The sequence below is a fragment of the Brachyistius frenatus genome, unplaced genomic scaffold (genome assembly GCF_029030835.1).
Source record: "Brachyistius frenatus isolate BFR_SWC_R1_liver_20210118 unplaced genomic scaffold, ASM2903083v1 Contig_70, whole genome shotgun sequence".
Lineage (NCBI taxonomy): Eukaryota > Metazoa > Chordata > Actinopteri > Embiotocidae > Brachyistius > Brachyistius frenatus.
Window position 1 is genome coordinate 871,717 of NW_027210669.1, and position 20,180 is coordinate 891,896.

General features: G+C 44.5%; 2 protein-coding genes across 6 annotated transcripts; one reads left to right on the plus strand and one right to left on the minus strand.

The window, feature by feature from the left end:
• Nucleotides 1-1,046: 1,046 nt before the first annotated feature.
• trip6 (thyroid hormone receptor interactor 6) lies at nt 1,047-7,858 on the minus strand. Of its 4 annotated transcripts, none has more exons than XM_069707630.1 (11): nt 7,791-7,858; nt 7,251-7,297; nt 4,901-5,135; nt 4,240-4,343; nt 3,947-4,060; nt 3,239-3,820; nt 2,674-2,767; nt 2,416-2,585; nt 1,978-2,156; nt 1,739-1,859; nt 1,047-1,308 (listed from the first exon to the last, which is right to left on the minus strand). In XM_069707630.1, exons 3-11 carry the CDS (start codon nt 5,124-5,126, stop codon nt 1,177-1,179), a joined length of 1,722 nt encoding a protein of 573 aa, XP_069563731.1. In that variant the 5' UTR covers nt 5,127-5,135; nt 7,251-7,297; nt 7,791-7,858; the 3' UTR covers nt 1,047-1,176. The 4 variants fall into 4 exon arrangements, with proteins under 4 accessions (XP_069563731.1, XP_069563728.1, XP_069563730.1 ...); XM_069707627.1 differs by having other exon boundaries at nt 2,674-2,770; XM_069707629.1 differs by lacking the exon at nt 7,791-7,858 and adding an exon at nt 7,707-7,782 and having other exon boundaries at nt 2,674-2,770.
• A 3,775-nt stretch (nt 7,859-11,633) lies between these two features.
• bcl6b (BCL6B transcription repressor) lies at nt 11,634-16,543 on the plus strand. Of its 2 annotated transcripts, none has more exons than XM_069707632.1 (12): nt 11,634-11,750; nt 12,090-12,167; nt 12,304-12,515; nt 13,035-13,283; nt 13,432-13,566; nt 13,735-13,918; nt 14,076-14,281; nt 14,377-14,483; nt 14,582-14,722; nt 14,815-14,945; nt 15,484-15,621; nt 15,702-16,543. In XM_069707632.1, the coding sequence occupies exons 3-12, from the start codon at nt 12,316-12,318 to the stop codon at nt 15,840-15,842; spliced, it is 1,632 nt and encodes a 543-aa protein (XP_069563733.1). In that variant the 5' UTR covers nt 11,634-11,750; nt 12,090-12,167; nt 12,304-12,315; the 3' UTR covers nt 15,843-16,543. The 2 variants fall into 2 exon arrangements, with proteins under 2 accessions (XP_069563733.1, XP_069563734.1); XM_069707633.1 differs by having other exon boundaries at nt 14,627-14,722.
• Nucleotides 16,544-20,180: the final 3,637 nt, after the last annotated feature.

The following is a 20,180-nucleotide window of genomic DNA, read 5'->3' on the forward strand; positions in this document are numbered from 1 at the left end:
TTGTTGCCCCATTAAGTTAAAAACGTACACAAAAAAAAACGCGGACGGAGAGACGAGAGCTTAAACACAATCGTAACAAATACTGAAACTCCGACGACGGCTTCGTCCACACGAGTGCAACGATGAAGAGTCGTAATCCAAAACAAAGACCCATTTTTTTTTTTTTTTTTTAGGGGGAAGAAAACGATCCATTAACCTCTAAAACAATCGGTCCGTAAAGGTCATGGTACGAGCGGCTGTTATTATTTCTCATGTTTCACACAGCGGGGTGCCTCATACGATGACCCCGTTTACCGTCCAACACCGGGGAGCGTTTGACTTCATTGCACCATCATCTTCAATATAACAGTCAAGTATCAACCAAACAACAAATATCAAAACAAAAACCAGAAGAAAAAAAAAAACGGGGAAAAAAAAAAATCCTAAATAAGTAAAGATGGTGTGACGTGCGAGAAGGAATCTGCCCTGGCCAATATTATTTCATAAAAGCTAAAAGAAGAGTCACTTACACATTCCTTTCGTCTACATTTCTTGTTCTATGAGGCGACGTCACTGCACGTTTCAGCGCTCTAAAGGCCACATGCTTTTCCAAAACCCACACCGGCCCGTTGTGGAGTCACAGCTGTTGCGTTGCGTGCCTTTAAGATGCTTCTCGTGAGGTCAGTTCAGCACTTTAACGTGTCGTAACAGCGATTACGTCGTCCTAAATATCATCTGCAAAACACCCTCCGCTTTCATTGTCTCTGACGGCGATAGTCCAAGTGATTATAAATGTGCAAGTTAACACGTGAGCGGTACCGGTCGGTGGGTGAATGAGGAAGTGGAGCCCGAGCTGCCGGCAGGTCAGGCCACTGTCGTCCTGGTGCTAAGCTAAACGTGTAACACGATGTACCAAAATAAAGTAGAAGGAAGTGAATGAAAACACACCGGTGATGCGGCTGCTCCACTCCGGAGCTCCTCAGGAACAGTAAAGAGAAATGCAGCTGCATGACCAGCAGAGGGCGCTATAACTGTGTGTAAATCTTGTGTTCAGCGCAACCAGGGGGGGGAGGGGGGAGGGTTTAAAAAAAAAAAAAGTAGGTGCTCTATGTGCGTGTGTGATATCATGTGTTGACCATCTGTGGATTTGTGAGAGTGAAAAAAAAAAGAAAAGAAAAAGGACAAACAGGAGATTTGTTAGCAGTCGGTGGAGATTTTGGCGGAGAGGTCCTGGATGCGGCGAGCGCTGCAGCTCTTGCACAAGATGTGGCCGTCCAGCGGGTAACAGCCTCGGCCTTCGCCTTCGGACGACAGCAGGAGACCGCATTCCTGACGGACACAGAGGCACGTCAGTCGCTGCAGCTCTCATAGTGGACTCGGTATTTGTAGCCAGCAGCTGATTTGGGGCCATTCAGTGCGAGACTTGATAGTTTAATTCTACATTTTTCAAATTACTTCAGACTTTTTGTATAAAATCTTTTCAGTGTTGTAAATTCTGGAGATTAAAGTTGAAGAGTTTTTTTGTATTTCTGAGGAGGCCACGCCTGAAACTATCAATGAAAGGGTGACTGTTATGGATTTATATTGGCTGATCGATTTCTTTCCACCCACAACTCTATTTAGAGACAGGAAACTGCATGTTACTTCTTCAATTCTTTAAAAAAACAACAACACGTGCCAATCATTGTGTTCCTTCATTGCTACTTTTAAATATTATAATTTATTACGCCCGTCGAATTGTAATAAAATGTTGACTCACCTCACAAACGTAACAGCTGACGTGGAAGCTGCGGTCCAGAGCTACGATCCTGACCGTCTCCTCCTGGCCCAGCTCGGGCATGATGGGCTCGCCACACACCGAGCAGCGGGGGGCATACTTCCTGTCGGGGACAACAAGCAAGAACAAATAAATAAATAAATCACTTCCACCTACCGTCTTTTCTTTCGCTCTGACAGGAAAACCGGGTTTAACATCGTGGAGTGTGATTGTGTGCGGACCTGTGGAAGTCGTCTATGCAGTGGATCTGAGACGTGGCGTCCACCGTGAAGGGCACCCCGTCCAAGCAGCAGTTACACACCACGCACGTGAAACAGCGAGGATGGTAAGCCCTCCCCATCGCCCGCAGGATGCGGTCCAGGATGGGTTTGGAGCACTTTGAGCAGCGCTCCAATGTACTCTAAAAAAAAAAAAAAAAAAAAAAAACAACAACAGCATGCATCAAAGGAGGGAAATAAAACTGCTGGAAGAAAAATAAATAAATAAAGACATACAAATACAATAAAAGACTATTTCTATGATTACAAGAAATAATTAAGTCAGGTTCTAGACATCTTTGTTGTACCTGAAACAAGCGTAAATAAAACCAACATTTGACCACACAAACAATAAAGAAGGTAAACTAAGATCGTTGTTGCGCAGCAGGTTTGTTCACTTACGATGTAACAGCTCTCGCAGTAACTCTTTTTGTCCAGAGCGTAGAAGGGTTGCCCCCGGAGACGTGCGTGGCAGGTGATGCACGTGAAACACTCCACGTGGAACACCTGCTCCATGGCGATGCAGCCGCTGCCGTCGCCAACCACGTTGTCGCCGCAGCGGGCGCAGCGACCTGCGCACAGGAATTCATGAAGCGTTTTAGAGTTCGTTTTTCTCTCTCGCGGTGTCAAGACTGATGAGTCGTTTAGCGGACGGTGTACCGAAGTAGTCCTCTGCAGGAGGGTGGTTCATATCGTAGACCAACTTCTTGGTGAGGCGGTCCAGCTCTTCTTCGGGCCTCGCTGTCGCTGCCCCCTGCTGGAGGAAAGAGGAAACATGGGTCACGTATGTATCGGCAAAACAAAAAGCTTTTACTGCAAAGTTATTTTTCAACATACCTAAATAAAAAAACATCTGAAACTGATTAAATTAAAAGTTGTTCTCCAGTATCTGATCAAAGTCATAATCTTATTTACTTATTTTTTGGATTAGCTGTCAATAAAATTAAAATGTACAGACTTTTGTTTAGATTATGTGACATCTTGTGTTCAGAGTAGCTTCTTTTTTTTGCAGAAAACTATGCTTATAGTTCTCAAAGTAATGCATAACATTTTTTTTTTCATATTTTTGAAGTCACACTGACAAGAGAATCCAAAACTCGTATTATGCGTATGATTTTTCATCGAGTACAGGTTGTAGTTCAAACTTTGAATTTAAAAGTGTGAGAGGAGGTTCCGGTTTGTATTTAAAGTTGAACCCGACTGGAGAAGCAGATTGCGTCGCTACCTTGCTCAACTGATAAGCAGGACTCTGTGCAGCTCCCGATCCCGTCTGGCTGTTTTCCATCCCTCTCTTAGACACGGGAACCTGGTTGACTCTTCCTGCAGACCCGGAGCCGCTCCCCTTGTACCCGCCCTCCGAGTGCACGTCCTGAACCTGCGGATGTGGCGGGTACCAGCCCTGCGGACCGCTCTGAGTCTGGGCTCGCGACAGGTGCTGGCGAGGAGGCGGCGGGGTGTAAGCCTGCTCGGCCTGCCGGCCCGTCTGAGAGTAGGTGACGGGCTGCGCCGTCTTGACCTGGACGCTGAACCTGGGCCCGGTGGGGGTGGAGGCCGTGGTGTAGGAGGCCGGGACGGGCTGAGGGTAGGGTTTAGGGGTGGAAGAGGAGTAGTAGTCCTGCTGGTGGGAGGACTGGGAGTACTGAGGCGTCTGGTGCTCGGTGGGGTAGGGCGGCGCTGGGTGGTATTGGCTCTGGGGATGAGGGGGGTAGCCCATGGATGGTCGACCCTGAGGAGGCGCTGCGCTCTGGTGCGCAGGCTTGTAGTGATCCCCCGAGAGGTATTTGTTGTAAGGCACGTTGTCGTAGAGCTGAGGGGCGAGCAGGAAGTTATCAAAAATAAAACACCGATTAGCACGAAACGCAATGGAATTCATCAGAATTTTATCACATCGTCGAAGTCAATTCTTTCGATGCGATGAGGCGCGTCGTCGTACTTGAGTGCTGGCGTCCTGTGGGTGGCTGTCCAGGTCAGCCAGCATACTGGTGAGGGAGTCAATGTCGGCATCGATTTTGGAGTGATAGCTTGCTGGCTTTTCGGGACCACGGTGCTAAACATTCGAACAGCATTAGAAACACGCCGGTGTATAAAGACTGTGAATTTAATTTCAAAATAAATAGAATTTCTTGACATTTTTCCAGCACTTCTCCCATTTAATCTTATGAGTGCAAATTTAAGTATTTAAAGGAACTACAGGCTGCATAAAAAAAAAAAAAACACAACACCCACCATTAGCTCGTAGCTGTCCATGTGAGGGCTCCAGTTGCGGTCTTCATTGGGACCATGAGGAGGAGAGTAATAATGGTCACTAGACGAATGATGAATGGGTCCACCTATTGTTTGGAGAGCAGACATCGTCAACCTTTGACAGAAACTTCGTGACTTTTAAAAGGACATCGGGTGTTCTGGTAAACGACAGCATGACGGGTGAGTGAAAAGCTCAGACGATGATTCAACAGTCTAAAAAAAACCAGATGAAATCTTTCTCTTAGTAATTAATTCTCTCTTTAGATTATTGCAGCTCAGCAGGAAAACACTGAAAATGGAAATTAGTCATACAAAAAAAAAAAAAAAAAGACTTAAAAAGATCAACTTTTTTTTTGTCCAACAGTGAAACTGCTTCAAGAAGGGATCTTTTTAAGTATGTATTAAATGATCAACCAGAGAACGGACTTCATGCTGATTTTACTGCCGAAGCTTAAAAACATTTAGAGAACATAATTTACTTTTCAGTTCCCCAGATATAAAAATGGCTTCCTGTTTGGGTCTGACTGCACCTTTGTATGCTGTTCCTCTTCATTATCACTATTCATAATAATGAGGAAGTTACTGCATGTAAATTTGTCTTGTGAATTGTCCATTTCCACTTTGTGACTAGTAGTCTTCTTACCTGTAGGTCCAGTCGCCATGTACCTATTACCCATCCCTCCTCCGCCTCCTCCGCCTCCTCCACCTCCTCCGTTCTGGTCGTAGGGACCATATTTCGGTCTGAAGTCGGACGTGCCCTTCTTGTTCGGGGCTCGGTAGATCGGTGCCCCAGAAGAGTGGGACATCTGGGGGACGGCTCGCTCCGGGCTATCCAGAGTCCTCGGTGGCAGCCAGGTGGGACCGGACATGGCAGACTTCTGAGATCCAGGGACAAAGAAAAACATTTGTTAATAAAGTTGATTTATTATCATTATTATTGGTATAATAATGATACGCAGGGCTTACTCCGATTGCACGATAACGATTTACCGAATGTGCACGATTACGCTTTCAGCTTTTACCCATTAATTTGCGTAATTTAATACAGCTGTTGTGTGCATTTACGCCAACGTAACCATTGGAAACTCAATGATGCTTCAGACTTTGTTTCCTAGGGCAACGAGGACACTCATTTTGAACAATAGGCTTCTAGTTGAGGAGCAGGAAGGGAGCAGCCACTCTGAAAGGCTCGGGGATTTCCAGCCGGGTGCTCCAAAACATGTGCGAGTGTGTTTTTCGAGACACAAACAGACGATCTCCACACACACACACACACACACACACACACACACACACACACACACACACACACACACAAACAGGTGCAAATCTGTGGCTACCCATTGCCTGTTATCCACCACAATAGTTATTGTCTTTGGGTGTTTACACACCAGTGTCATTTATTTCCAAATGAAACCAGGACAAAAACAGGGCAGGAAATGTTGTGTAACGATATTTATCCGAGCACACGTGAACACCTGGCTCATAACAATATATTATGTGTTCTCTGTGGGATAAATAACAACACTTGAGTGCACAGCTGAGCTGTCAAAGTGCTGATTTGCACCTCAGGGGCATCAGGCCGTGGGCCAAAAAAACATCAGCTGGATTTCAAAGCAAACGGCAAGAAGGGTTTCTTTAGTTGATGCTTATTCAAATGTCAGAAAAGTAATCGTTTCCTGATCACGGATTTGTAATTTTCAAACAATTTGTGGGAGGAAAAACAAAAAAAAACAAACGTAGGTTTTCCAAAACTATACAAAAGCAAAGGAGATGCACCAGTTACACATCGTTATAAATTGAATATACTAACAGGTATATTTTAAACCTTTACTTTGCGGTCTGACATCTCTCGGTATGAATAAAGATTCCAGCCGAGTCATCAATTGTGATTAAGTCTCTGTGCACAGACTAAACAAGCGCATGTACTCGTCTTAACCTAGTTGTAAAGCCGCTGTGTGACCGACACATGGATTAAAAGCACCAACACCAGCCACGGCAAATCAAATCCAAGTATTGTCAGAGCGGAGAAATGAATAGCCCACTCAGACTGATTGCATGTGAGTCGTGTGGCCGTGACAAGACCTTGTTGGTAAGAGGATTATAATGATGGATGAGAGGATGATGTGGCAGTGCAGAAACACAATGCTCAAACACGGGATTTAAGCCTTTTGGGTTGTTTGTGTTTATTTTTTTTTTAAAGTTTTCTATTAATGGGGGTCGTTGTAATTACCATTAAAGCACCGTGGTGCCAGCATGGACCTCACATGACATCACAACGACCACGTGGAGGAAAGACCTCAGTATGGACCTGATTTAAGCCCCCTAGTCTGAATCCGGATGAGCACACACTCAAATCCGGGGATGGCTGGGCCAGAAAATTAATCTCAGCAGTTTTCCTTCTTTATTTATTTATTTTTTTTATCTCTCCGTGTTTTAAAGTCATTTGTTCCGGATTTATTATAATTTTTTTTCCTCCATGTGATTTAAAATGCAACGCCTGAACATTTGTGGCTTTTTTTCCCCCCTAATGTAAATGAGGCGTAAGCAACTCGTGAAATACCAAAAGTTGGTGACAGCGAGAGCGCGTCAAGCCACCGGAAATACACAAAAGGAGGACATCCGGTATGTTTGAAAACCCCAAAATAAAATACGTCCGAAGTAAGCGCTTTAGCAAACCACATTCAAATTAACAGCATCAAACGCAAAACCAAATTTGGAGCTATTACTATTTATTCTTCCTCTCAGTTTTTACACGTTGTTCTTGTTATTCTCGTTATTTATAGGCCGTTCTCGGATTTTATTTTGAAATCAAATGGCTCCGGCTAGCTTAAAATGTTTGACAGAGTAGGTCAATGTGGCGATATGTGCTACTTAAATTTAATTTAAACAAAAATAAGGAGGAAGACAACTTGACTAAGGTCAAAATGTGTTAGGAAATATAACCCAAACGACTCCTACAGCTGATCTATATTCGTATCGGCGTCCCCTACCTTTAACAGTACCGTTACAGCGATTCTCCCTTTTCCTTCGGTCTCATCTACAAAAAAACAAAACAACACACATAAAACTGTTAAAAAACAAAAACACATTAAAAGACACGTCAGCGATATTTTTGTTGTTGTTTTTGCTCTGTAACGTAAAAGGTCTCCATATGAATGACCAACAAAACTGCCCAGCTGTTCGTCCAAAATCTGCAGAAAACGCACCACTTAAAGGTGATTTAAAAAAAAAAGAAGAAAAACAGCCCCCATCATGAAGGATAATTAGCGATAATTAACTTTAATAACAGCCTTGTTTACTTGTTTGCTCGCCTGTTTTGAGCAGAGCTCGTGCCTTCGGGCTAACTTGAGAGAGGAAGGAGGAGGAGGAGGAGGAGGAGGAGGAAAAAACAACAACAATGCAATAACCGACACCTACCGCCCGAAAAGAGCCGAAAAGACACGAACCTACAGCTCCGTTTAAACGTTCAGAGGTCAATGAAAGTTGTCCCGAAAACACTTTTCCTTTCTGCTTCGGCGTCGTTCACCTACTTTGTCACGGGATCCCGAGGCCTTCGGCGGCGGCGGCGGCTCCTCACTGCATTCCCGACGCGTGACGTAGGGCCGTGCGCGCGTAACGTGCGCGCGCGCGCGCGGAGGGAGGGGTGGAGGGAGGGGTGGAGGGAGGAGGAGGTGGTGGTGGTGGTGGTGGTGTGTCTGTCACATAACCTGCATTGTTGAAAATAAAATTAAAAATTAAAAAAACCCAACTCGACTATATTATACAAGTCTGTCTCATGTTTTGATGCTTTTTTTTGATGCTTTAACATGTAAAGAACTTTATTTTGAAAAAAAAAAAAAGTGTTGTATGAAGTTTATTATTATTATCAATATATAAAAAGTCTTTCCTCTAGATAGATAGATAGGTTAGATTAGGTATTTACTTTATTAATCCCCGGGGGGGGGGATTTTTTTTTCCGCTACAGCAGCATACAGAAGCAATAAGATAATAATAGAACAATAGAAAAGCAATAAAATAGCAGTAAAAACTATAAAATATAAATATAAAATATAAAATGCACAGTATATACAGTACAGTATATATCTATATATCTTATATACAACAACCAAGAAACACAGTCAACAGTGTTATTGTTGTGTGATAGACCGTGTAATGAGCTTTGATTGATATAGATATAGATATAGATATAGATATAGATATTTATGGTTCTTTTATTGTGGGTGTTAATTGTAATTGCATCAGCTTCCCATTGAGCACAGACAGTTTGGTTTGAGCTTGTATGTTGTTTTTCACGACACGAGCAGCAGTTAATATCGAGGTCAGGTTTTTCGCTTTATAATTTTGCAGGTCATGAGATTTGGGTCAACTGCTTCTCCCCTCGTTACCCCTCACCCTATTTCCTCTTGATCTTCCGACCGCTCCACCCGGCACAATGTTGGAGGCCCACTGCTTTCCCCGAAGCGCTTCTTCAAAGAAAGGGTTTCATAACGTTATCTTTTTTTCTTTTCTTCTTCTTCTCAGTCTGTCTCCGTGCCAATAAGTGGACAAACAACTGAAGCTGCTCACTGGGATCTCCCCGCTTCCTCCTCCTGCTCCTCCTCCCAGTCTTTTCCCTGCCGTTTGCCCATATATGTCCAGAGAGCTCTGCAGTCGCAGGAAGCGGCAGTTCGAGCAGATCTGTGTCATCGTTGCAGGAGCACATTAACAATTTGGCACCAAACCGAGAGGCTTGAAGTCAAAGCGTGGCTTCGGTCCACGCACTATCAAGATGCAGTTCTGTCCAGGCAAACAGGAAACCACAAAAACGAGGCGATGCCCTCCGTTTTAGAATTGCAGAAGGTTCATCTGGATTTTTCACGTTGATGGTAAACAGCTTCGCATTTGATCCCAAACGGGGCCAGTGGGTCGCCGATGGGCACCGACAGATGGGGTGAGATGCAGGAAGTCACAGTGAACGTTGCCCAGCCTTGCCAACGGGATAGACTCAATGGCTTCCGGCCATTGGTGAACCCGTTTAGTAATGTTCTCACTTTTCCTCAACCGCCCCCCTCATCCGTTCTTCTCACAATGCCTGGAAGTAGCCGAGACCTACATCTCCCTCTCTGTTTTCTTAATCGCTGTTTTCCGTCTATGGTTTTTTTTTTTTTTTTTTTTTCAGCTCTCTCTGACAAAGCAAACACAATTGATCCGACCTCCATCCAAACAAATAAAAGCACAAGGACACACACAAGCACTCGACATCCCACATTCTGCTTCCGATTCACATTTTCAAAGGATTTATATCCAAACCTTGATGCATCGTGTGAAATCATGTTTGATCCATGAAGTGGTCACAAAATAGTGTTTGCTGCTCTCAAAGGAAATGTTACTACATTCAAAGCTGCAACTTATAATTAAACCGGACAGGGAGGCCGGTATACCTGCCAAAAGTAAAACAAATCTTTGCACTTGATTCATGAATACGGAAGTGCATGTCTCCACTTAAAAACACAAATTTCAGGTTATACAATAAGTTGTTTTTGTTTTTGTGGTTGCCATCCATTATAAAAAAAAAGTAACGTCTGAGTTGGAGCTCAAATATTTAAGGAGTTCCATGTTTTTCTTTCACATTATACAAGTTGTATTTGAACTGGATGCAAACACATCAGTGGAAAACCTGAATTACCAGCAGATTCTAAACTGTGGACTCGACCCGACCGCGCAGGAGAATCTACAATCACCCGTTTTCAAGGTGACCGACAAGTGTCACCAATTCAGCGTCTGACCCACGGTCACAATCTTTCATTGTGTTCCTGAGTTGACGCCGTTTGTCAGGCGGTCTTGAGATGGTCTGGACGGACGGGTTGGATGTGGAGATCACAGTGACCTTTGACTTTGCAAGTCCGAGTGAACGTTTGTGCCGAATATGAAGAAATTCCCTCACGGCGTTCTCGAGATGTCGTGTTTACTGAAATGGGACAAATAGACAAGATGGACAACCCATAAAAATAAATCACCGTCTCTTTGTTGATCAGATGACCACTCGCTTCTTGCATCATGCCCAAGCTCGCCCGGCTTTTTGTGCAAGCAGCGCTTATCTTCCCGAGGTCGACCTCGGAGACTTCTCTCCTCCGTCTCCGGGGTCTCCTTCAGAGCGAACTTTGATGTGGAGGAAACGCAGTTCATAATTCACTTTTTGAGGCGCCTCAATTAACTGTCCTTGTGTCTGATTCTCTGTGAAGTCGAGGCTGCACTGAAGGTGAGGTAACTTTCCGCTTATTTTTTTATTTAGTTATTCATGACCTGTGAGACCTCGTCCCCTAACTCTATTACCACCACCACCACCACCACCACCCCCACCCCCTCTCCCCACCCCACCATTCTCCATCTCCCCTCCCTTATCTCCTGCTCACTTTATTATTGACGGATGTCCTGCGCAGGCGTTTTCATCCATGTCTCTGAGCAACTTTGCAGGATGCATTCATGAGTGCGTGTGTGTGTGTGTGTGTGTGTGTGTGTGTGTGTGTGTGTGTGTGTGTGTGTGTGTGTGCGTGTGTGTGTGTGTGTGTGCGTGTGTGTGTGTGTGCGGAAGTTCCTGCACATCTGTCGGCTGCATTTCTCTCAGTCGGGGCGGGGTAGAGGTTGTTTTTCAGCACCAAGAGAAGGTGTCTCCCATCCAGAGCGATCAATTTTGTCTCACTTCCTTCCTCTCGGTCCTCATAACACCGTTGCCTCTGCTCTGAGGCAGCAAGCCAGAAGCTTCCGGACAATGTTGTTGGAGCACTTATTAATGACAATTTAACCCAACAGATCAACTTTGCAATGCCAGTTCCTCTTTGGAATTTACATTCAAATAATATCATGAAAGTTTAGGAGAAATTGTGCATCAAAGTATGAGTGAAACGTGCATTCATTTAAAAGGACAAAAAAAAAAACCTTGGTTAGATAAAATCTCAATGATGAGGGCAGAGTTTGTTTATCCAACAATAAGCTGGTGTTCCAGCTTCCTCTCAAACAGTTTCCTCCGTCCTGGACAGGGGTGAAGGGTAGGAAAGCGTTGGTGGGGGATGTTCTCTGGCTTACCCCTGGACAGCCCGGCACGTAGCGCATCTCCCCGAGGGTCCACGTATATATTTTCTCAACGTGGCACAAAAACACACTTTGCTTTCCTGCCATTACTTCACACAGAGCGATGGGGGTTTAGACAAACTAATAGCACCACTAAAAATACCTAGAGCCCGGAGCCTGCGCCGGGGCCTTTCCTGCGCTGCTTCCAGTGTACGCGTGGGCCATTGAGGAAAGAGGAAACGAGCAGCTCTGGTTGTAAGGGCGCTTCCTGCGCGACATTATAAAGAGCCGCGTCCCCTCAGCCTCCCCTCACAGCGTTGCTCAGAGCCAGCCGAGGCTGCGGGTGAGCCCCTGCTCCACATCTTTGACTGGAGACTGAACGCTGAGCCGAGGGGGTCTGACGTCAGCGCGGCTCACGTTAGCTCTCGTCCCTGCTGGTCGGGGTGAGTTGGAAATTCCCAGCATATTCACGTGTTTTAAGAGCTGTCTAATAAGTTGTTTGCTTGGATTGATTTGTTTGGTTTTATGTGTCCTTGGAATAATTATTGAAATGTAACAATAAAGGTAGAAATCTGGAGAAAGTCATCTTAAATTTCTTCATTCTGTCAGTTGATTATTTAAATATTTTTTAATTCAAAATCACTCCAAGATAAATTTAAGACTTTGAATATTTTCTTTTTGACATGGTTTAATTTTGCTTCTTATTTTTTCATATTTACAGTATGAAACTCAGATATGCACGTGACATTTAATGGGTATTTGTTGTTGTTTTCTTCATACAGGTACGAGTAGGGAGCTGGTCTCACCTAACAGATGTGTCTGGGACACTCCACTATATTTATTCTATCAGTTACATACAGGTAAGTCATTGCAATGCCTCATAATGTAAAAGTCTAAAACTATATGAAATAAAACTTCAGATCATACTTTATATACTGAATCCAAATAAAGTGCAGTGCCTCGCTTATTGTTTCACTTGTATCGTCTCCTTGGCAGATCCAGATCGTGATGGAGGTGTTGGAGGGACGCAGGGTCGACAGAGGGCAGGCCATGAGGGCCGATGGATACGTGAAAGAGTTCACACGCCACTCCAACGACGTCCTGCTGAACCTGAACGAACTCCGACACCGAAGCATCCTGACTGACACCACCCTGGTTGTGGGCAGCGTGCACCTGCGAGCGCACTGCGCTGTGCTGGTGGCCTGCAGGTTGGTGCACAAGTCAAAGCAGCCACTTCTGTGTTTAATGGCAACAAGGAGCCTTCAGATTGTCTCTAATTTGTGCAGTTTCTATCATGAAAAAAGTGCTTAACACTTTGAATCTAAAGGAAAAACACGAAAAAGAAGTATACCATGTGATATGGAGAAGTTATCTTCATTAAAAAAAAACTTGTATTGTGTACAGTCACCGAAACATCCTGATTTCATTGGTCGGTTAAACATAGTTGAATAGGCTCATCATTTTACAGCCATGTGCAGACCAGTGTCTTAAAAATGTTCAGTCATTTGAATGTTGGGCAATGACTTCTTTCTCTGGTTGACTCATACTGGCTTTTGTCCTTCTAACTTCTGTATTGTCTTCATCTGTCCTCAGTTTCCTTCCACCCATTGTCTTCCTCTTCCCATCCCTTCTCCACCACCGCTGCCTTATTTCTCTTGAAGACAGTTTCAGTTACTCTGATGCTCACGTGAACTTCTTACATCTTAAATCTTCCTCTCTCCTCTCAGCGGCTTCTTCTACTCGCTGTACTCCCGCCGTGTGCTGCTTCAGGGTCGCGGTGCCGGCGGGGAGCACCTCACGACCGTGTCTCTCCCCAACACCTTGGACCCTGCCAGCGTCTCCCTGCTGCTGGACTTCATGTACACCTCCCGCCTCCCTCTGACTCCGAGCATCGTCTCCGGGGTGCTGACGGCCGCCGCCTACCTGCAGATGGACCACGTGGCCGATACCTGCCGGGATTTCATGCAGCTGCACTGGTGAGAGCGTCTGTTGGTCTGGCCAGGATCTTGTGGATTGATAATGTAGGAGATGGTGTTGCTGATGCTTGTACACGAACTCAGAAGTATTATTTATTTTGAATGGGAAATCTTGTATGTTTTTGACATGTTTTTATTTCTTTTGCAGCACAGAAAGCATAAATACTAGACACCCCCAGTTGGAGCTGGACTCCAGGGTATCTGTGGCTTCTGTGGCCCCTAAAGGAGCGGACTTGCCTCATCCAGGACTCCCGAGATTACTCCCAACAGCGGGGGAAACCAGGTGAGAGAACAAAGTGTGTGACTGAAAAAGATGGAATCAATCTATTGCTCTGTATTTTGTTCACACATTGTCAGATGTGCTGCTGCTGCTGCTGCTGCTGGGGTTCGTGCGCCTCTTGTCTGTTGACAGGTTTAGCTCATTACAGCACTTCCTTTGTTTTTCCTGCAGGGTCCCTGCGGGCTCTCTCCGGCCAGGGACTTTCCCGACCTGCCAGCCCGGGTCAAAAGAGCTGAAAGGAGAGCCCGAGTCGCCCCTCACAGGCACCCCGACTTCATCTCCAGACAGCCCCACCCGCTTCAGCTGCCAACCGAACTCTCCAGCCGAGTCCAACACCTGCAGCAAAAACCTTGTGGTAGGTGTCAAGAAAAAAGTAAGATGTGGTTGACTTTAAGGGTATGAACGCACAAGGAGCCCTGAGAGACAACACTGACTGTGGGATGCAGCCCTACATGGTGCTGAAATTAGCTTCAAAAGTTGTAGTAATCCTCTGTGTTTCTTGGTTCCTCCAGAGTGAAAGCAAAGCCACACCGGACCCAAAGGCCTGCAACTGGAAAAAGTACAAGTACATTGTCCTCAACCCTCTCTGTGCTGCCGCGACGGTGAAAGTAGAGGAGATGGAGGAACCCCAAAGTCAAGCATCGCCCGGAAGGATGGGCTCCACACTGAAAGCACCAACAGAGGCGTGGTCTGGAGAAGTGCCCGGTCAGATTGATAGGTAAACATTGAGGAGAACGAGATGGCAGAGGAATGAAATTGAAAGTTTAGGAGTTTTTTTTTTTTTTTTAAATATTTGAAACCTTTCTTCATCAGACAGGGGCAGGCCTCCTGCTACGAGGGTTCTGGCCGAGCCCCTCCCGTCGGGCCACTTCCCTCTGTGGATCACCCAGCGGTGCCTCCCCCTCACAAGGAGGGACCAGGTAGGTAGAAGTGATATGATTAGTTTTACACTATCAAACTAAATAATCAAAAACAATGCAAATATCTTTATTTTCTTTTATCTCGTCTGACTCTCCAGTCTCCCCCGGCACCATTTTCCCCAAACCTCACCCTTCTGATCCAGAAGCCGCCCGTCACGACCAACATCCAATCAAGCGCGAGAGCTACGGGCCCTACTGTTACTCTGGCAACCTGCAAGGAGCCAAGTCTGTCGGCTCAGGTGAAGCTATGACAGAAAGCACCTTAGTCGAGATCACTCTGTTGTTCCGCCTCCTCTTTAGAGACTAACGACGTTGACCTTTGACCCGGCAGGTGACAAGCCGTACCGCTGTAACGTGTGCGGAGCTCAGTTCAACCGGCCGGCCAACCTGAAGACTCACTCCCGCATTCACTCCGGAGAGAAGCCTTACCGCTGCGACACCTGTGGGGCACGATTCGTTCAGGTGAGGGCTGCATATGTGTGTGTGTGTGTGTGTGTGTGTGTGTGTGTGTGTGTGTGTGTGTGTGTGTGCACGTGAGGGGATACAGGATACAATATTGGTGTAGTTGGCAGTGACACACAGTTATTGGTTAATGTGGATTGGAAACCCGATCCAAAATGATCATTTCTTGTAAGTTGTGTTTTTACAAAATGCTTATTATTGTTTTATAATTATTTTGTAGGTTCATGTGACAGTTATTAATGTGAACTTACCCTCTCAAATTAAAACTCTGGGTTTCTACCGCTGAGGTTCTGCAGGTTAGCATTTCCAAACCTCAAACTCCAAAAGAAAGAGTCATTTCATGGAATATCTCGGTGGTTCTTCAAGGCTGTAATAGAAAATTATACAAAGGATGTATTTCTGTTGATGACTATGGAGTCTGGGAAATAATTTCAACTTAGATTTTTATGAATTTTTCCTCGTCTGTTGCCTTGTCCGGTGCTTTAGTCTGTCCGTCTGTCCCGACTTACCTTGTTTGTGTGCTGTGTCCCGGTGTCAGGTTGCCCACTTGAGGGCCCACGTCTTGATTCACACAGGTGAGAAACCTTACCCCTGCCACACCTGCGGCACCCGCTTCCGCCACCTGCAGACCCTGAAGAGCCACCTGCGCATCCACACCGGAGAGAAGCCTTACACTGTGAGTCAGAGATGCACGTCTCCGGTCTCATCATCCAATGACAGCGCAGAATGACCCATTAATTGTCTCGTGTCTTCCAGTGTGAGAAGTGCGACCTGCACTTCCGACACAAGAGCCAACTGCGTCTGCACCTGCGGCAGAAACACGGGGCCGTCACCAACACCAAGATCAGATACAAGGTGCTCACCGAACCCTACCAGCCTCTCCTGCAGGCCTGCTGAAGAGGATGACCTTTGACCCATTAATCACACACAGTACATCATCTGAACAATATTTAAATCTGTCAGAAATGTTTTAGCACGCTGTTGGATGAGGTTCGGAGGTCGGAGCTAAAATTAACACGTTAACGCTTTATTAGCTTCAGTCTTTTTAGGTTTAAAATAGAATTCCTGGGCTGATTTTCTGAACTGGAGATGATGAAAGATGATTAAAGAAAGTATTTATGAAGGTTTGCGAAGAGATGTAAAGAAAGGAAGAGGACATTAAAGAAAAAGTGTACACTGAATGTGGGAGAAATGTGAGTATGTGAATAGTTTGAAAGAAAGATAAAGCAAGTTGTATGATGGAGAGACGGGGAATAGTGGAGTTTTGGGAGTGAAGTCCGGAGTGGGACTTCATCAGTGTTAAGTTACTGAAGTTTTGATTTATGTAAATCTTTATGGGCCGGGGCCTGTGTGTTGTTTAAAAAAAAAAAAAGAGCATGCAGTGATATCTGCTTTTACAGTCCAAGCAGGCAAAGGACTATTTGTAGTTATCTGAACATTAAGTGTAAAAATCAAAGCATATGTTAGCATATGTAATAAGAAAACTGAAAGCAATTGAATAGTTGATAATAATTTTAAATTTGTATGTGTATAAGTTCATTTGCTGGACAAAGATGGTTTTGTACAATTTAAATTAAATCCTTTTTATATCAATTGGACTATTTGGTGTTTGGTGTTTTATTTATTTACGACATAAGTAATGTCATATATGATGGAAAAAGCAAGTTAGTATACAACAAACTGTGTGTATTTTTATGTTCTATCTGCTCTCTCTGCCACACTGCCCCTCTTTCAGCCTTTCACCTGCCTGAACTTCCTTCCTCTCATTAAAAAAAACGTTGTTTTTTTTCTACCCATGAATCACATCTTCTATTAAGTCACATCTGTCCCTCCATTTTCATTTTTTTTCTTTCTTGGTGCTGGTGTGAAAACAATGAGGCTGAGGGCACCTGTTTCCTCCAGGGGGTCCCTCACACTCCCAACACTGCCAGCTGACAACATGTGCTCGAGCCTGCCGGTGCTTCCTGGAGGTGAGAAGGTGACGGCGGAGGGTCCGCCGACTCCTGCTGAACTCTCTCACCCTCTGTCATCCCCGCTTCCTGCTCCCTGATGAGTTGTGGCTGTAGCTCGGCTTATTGTCCGCGCTCAGCAGGCAAACACTGGAAGTTTGACGGGACTTTCCAACCTTCAATTCCCCTTCTACCACTTCAAAATTGAAAATAAAGACAATTAAATACACATGACATGTAAAATGTCCATTCATCATAGGTCTCACCAAATGTAACAAAGAGTTTGTCAGGAAAGAGGATTTCATTGTGAGAAACATTTCAGGAAGTGAATATAAGATTGGAAATGTGTTTAGTTTGTTTCAAGAAGTGAGAATTACTGGAAATCATCTTGTGATTTTATCAAAAATTCTAAAGAAGTTATTTTTTGGGCATTTCTGTGTTAGTTAGGAGAGGAAATCTCAGGGAACATGAAACTGACATGCAGAGTTATAATTTCTCCTGCATGTCAGTGTGTGTGTGTGTTTCTGGGAAGAGACAACATTTGCACTTGCAGGCTGTGTATAGAGATAGATATACTAGATAAGAAAGCATCAGCATGTGTCAGATATAGTCAAGTGAAAGAATCAGAATCAACTGGCTTTACAAATTAAATGTCCGTAAAAGTGTATATGAGAAATTAAAAGATACGTTATGAGGTAGACAACCCACAAACCAACTAATACTTCGTGAAAGTTCGTGAAACTTTGAATGAATTCGATAAGGAATATGCATCATCTGAGCATAATAAAAAAAAAAATCACCATTTATGAAATCATAAACGGATTGACAGAATGGGTAACAGCACTTCAATAAGGAGAGATCAATACGTGTCTATATCGATGACTGACACATTAAACTGAATAACATGGAGTGTCAGTGATATATATTGATCGACCTTTACAATCATGACTCCAAGAAAAAAATGGATAAGTTAAAATGTTGGTACCAGAAAAATAAACCCAGAGGCCCCTCTCCAGGCAGTGTGCCATTTTTAGGCCTTGTGGTTGCCTCCCTCTAGCGTCTGTCACCTGAACACAGTTAACTATTAATTAGTCCAAACTAAAAGGACATTTTCTCCTGAAAAGTTGGAATTGTTAAATGTATAGATATCATATTAAATGATTGACATTTCTCGGTTGATATCCTCACCTGTTCAGCCTTTACAGGACCATTTAGCTGCAGATTTTGGTGCCTGAGTTATTATAGACTTATATGATATGTGACATTTTTATGGCGAGCGCGACCCCGTGAACACTGCGCACGCGCACCGTTGAGCCCCCAGCTGTGCGGCGGCTGCTGAACTCCTTTCACCTCCTCTGCTGCTGAACTCCTTTCACCTCCTCTGCTGCTGAACTCCTTTCACCTCCTCTGCTGCTCGCAGTGACGCCGTCGTGCCTCAGGCCATGTCGCTGTTTACCGCAGAGGACCCGGAGACCGTGCGCGGACCGTGCGCTTCCCCCGGAGAGAGCTGACAGACCCGGGGTGAGTTTGTCGAGCTGCGAAGCTTTTATCAGGCCGTGAACCGTTTTAAAAGACTGTCAAATATTTCATACCTTCATTTACCGGCCTGCTTTTTTCAGTCACATTGCGCCATTGAACGGTGCATCCCCCCCCCCCTCCCCTGCAAACGGTGTCATAACCATGTAGCAACGAGCTGGACAACAAGTTAGAGAAAATACTCCAAACCACATCAGCATGGTTAAAATCTCAAAAACAATATGCATTAGCTGTATTTTTTTTTTTTTGTGGCTCTCATTTTTTTTTTTTTTTTTTTGTCTGTTTGAGGGCCAGTGCGCATGCGCTGTGGGCAGCGACGTCACTTCAACTGTATTGTGCTCCAAATGGCGTACTTAAGTACTTACACTCGTTATTTTTGAGTACATTAGTGCGCTCACGTGGTGAAGTACTGGAAAATACAGCGTGCTCCATGTACCAGGAGGATGCATGGTCCAGAATATGAGTGTGAAACCGCCCAATCCCAATCCTTCCCCGTGTTTTTATAAAATGTACATTTCCTCCTCATGTGTAAAAGATGTAAAAGATGCTGCTACACTTGTCCATGTTTGTGATTGGTCAGACGGCACACACCTCCCTTTTTATGTGAACGCCTTCAAAGTGACATCAGTTAAGTCAGTGAGGGGTTTTTTAGAGGTTGGGGTGGTTGCCGTCTTGGCGTAGCAGAAGAAGGGGCAGGACCACCGATGAAGGAGTCTTGAGGAAGCTGCAGCTGTTCCCCAAGATCTCGCGAAAGTGTGTCCTTATTTTCATCGGTGTGTTAAACAAAGGGCACAAGAACACATCAACCTCTGGGTGAAATAAATAAAGCTGTAGATATGTTGACGAGCGTGTTCACATGCTGAGGTTGTTTTTCCGGTCAGTGCAGAACAGCAGTGTGTGTGTGATCTGTTAACACTACCTGGTTGAAATTCAAGTATTACACAAGTAAGAGTACTAACATGTCAGGGTACTTATTTCTTAGTGGCTCTGAGGGAAGTATGTCATTTGGAAACACAACCCTGGTAATGATTGGCGAGAGAGCGCACATGCACCGTGTCCAGCGCGAGTTCATCCACCTGTTCATGGCGGGAGCAGCTGCAGAAAGAAAGAAACACCTTGTTTTGTCTATAGAAAACTCAATAAAATAAAATAAAATAAAGACAATATCTATAAGTACCTAGTGTTTTATTACGATTACTGTTTTATTTACTCAGAGAGTATTCATAGTACTGGAGCTTCATTGTACCCCGTGATCCTGTACAGAATAAAGCAGGTACCAATAATGAGTGGATGGATAATTTAAACTGACTTGAGTACAAACAGCCCTCATTATGAAATGCTATAATAAATTAAGATCGAGTTTTTCTTTGGCACAATTTTGGTCATAAATACACTTGCTGGCAGTGGGTCCATTATTGGTTGCCTGTAGAAAACAAATACAAGTTGAAATATTTTTTTTTTTTAAAAAGCACATGATCATAATGAGAAATTGTTTGTTGTCTCGCAGCTTTTGCTTCCCTGGATCCTGGTGTTTTGTAATCCCCCCCGCGCCTCTGCAGGTAGGTTTCCAATACTGCAGCCATCCCGCTAATTATCCTGAAATACTGTAAACAGATGCATAAAAAAAAGAAAAGAAAATCAAGCGTGGAATTTGTTGATCATTTTACCAAACTTCTGCACACTGGCTGGATTTATGTTAAATCCTTCGGTGAATGTCGGTCTGAGAGTGTGTCGGCTGCAAATTCCTGTA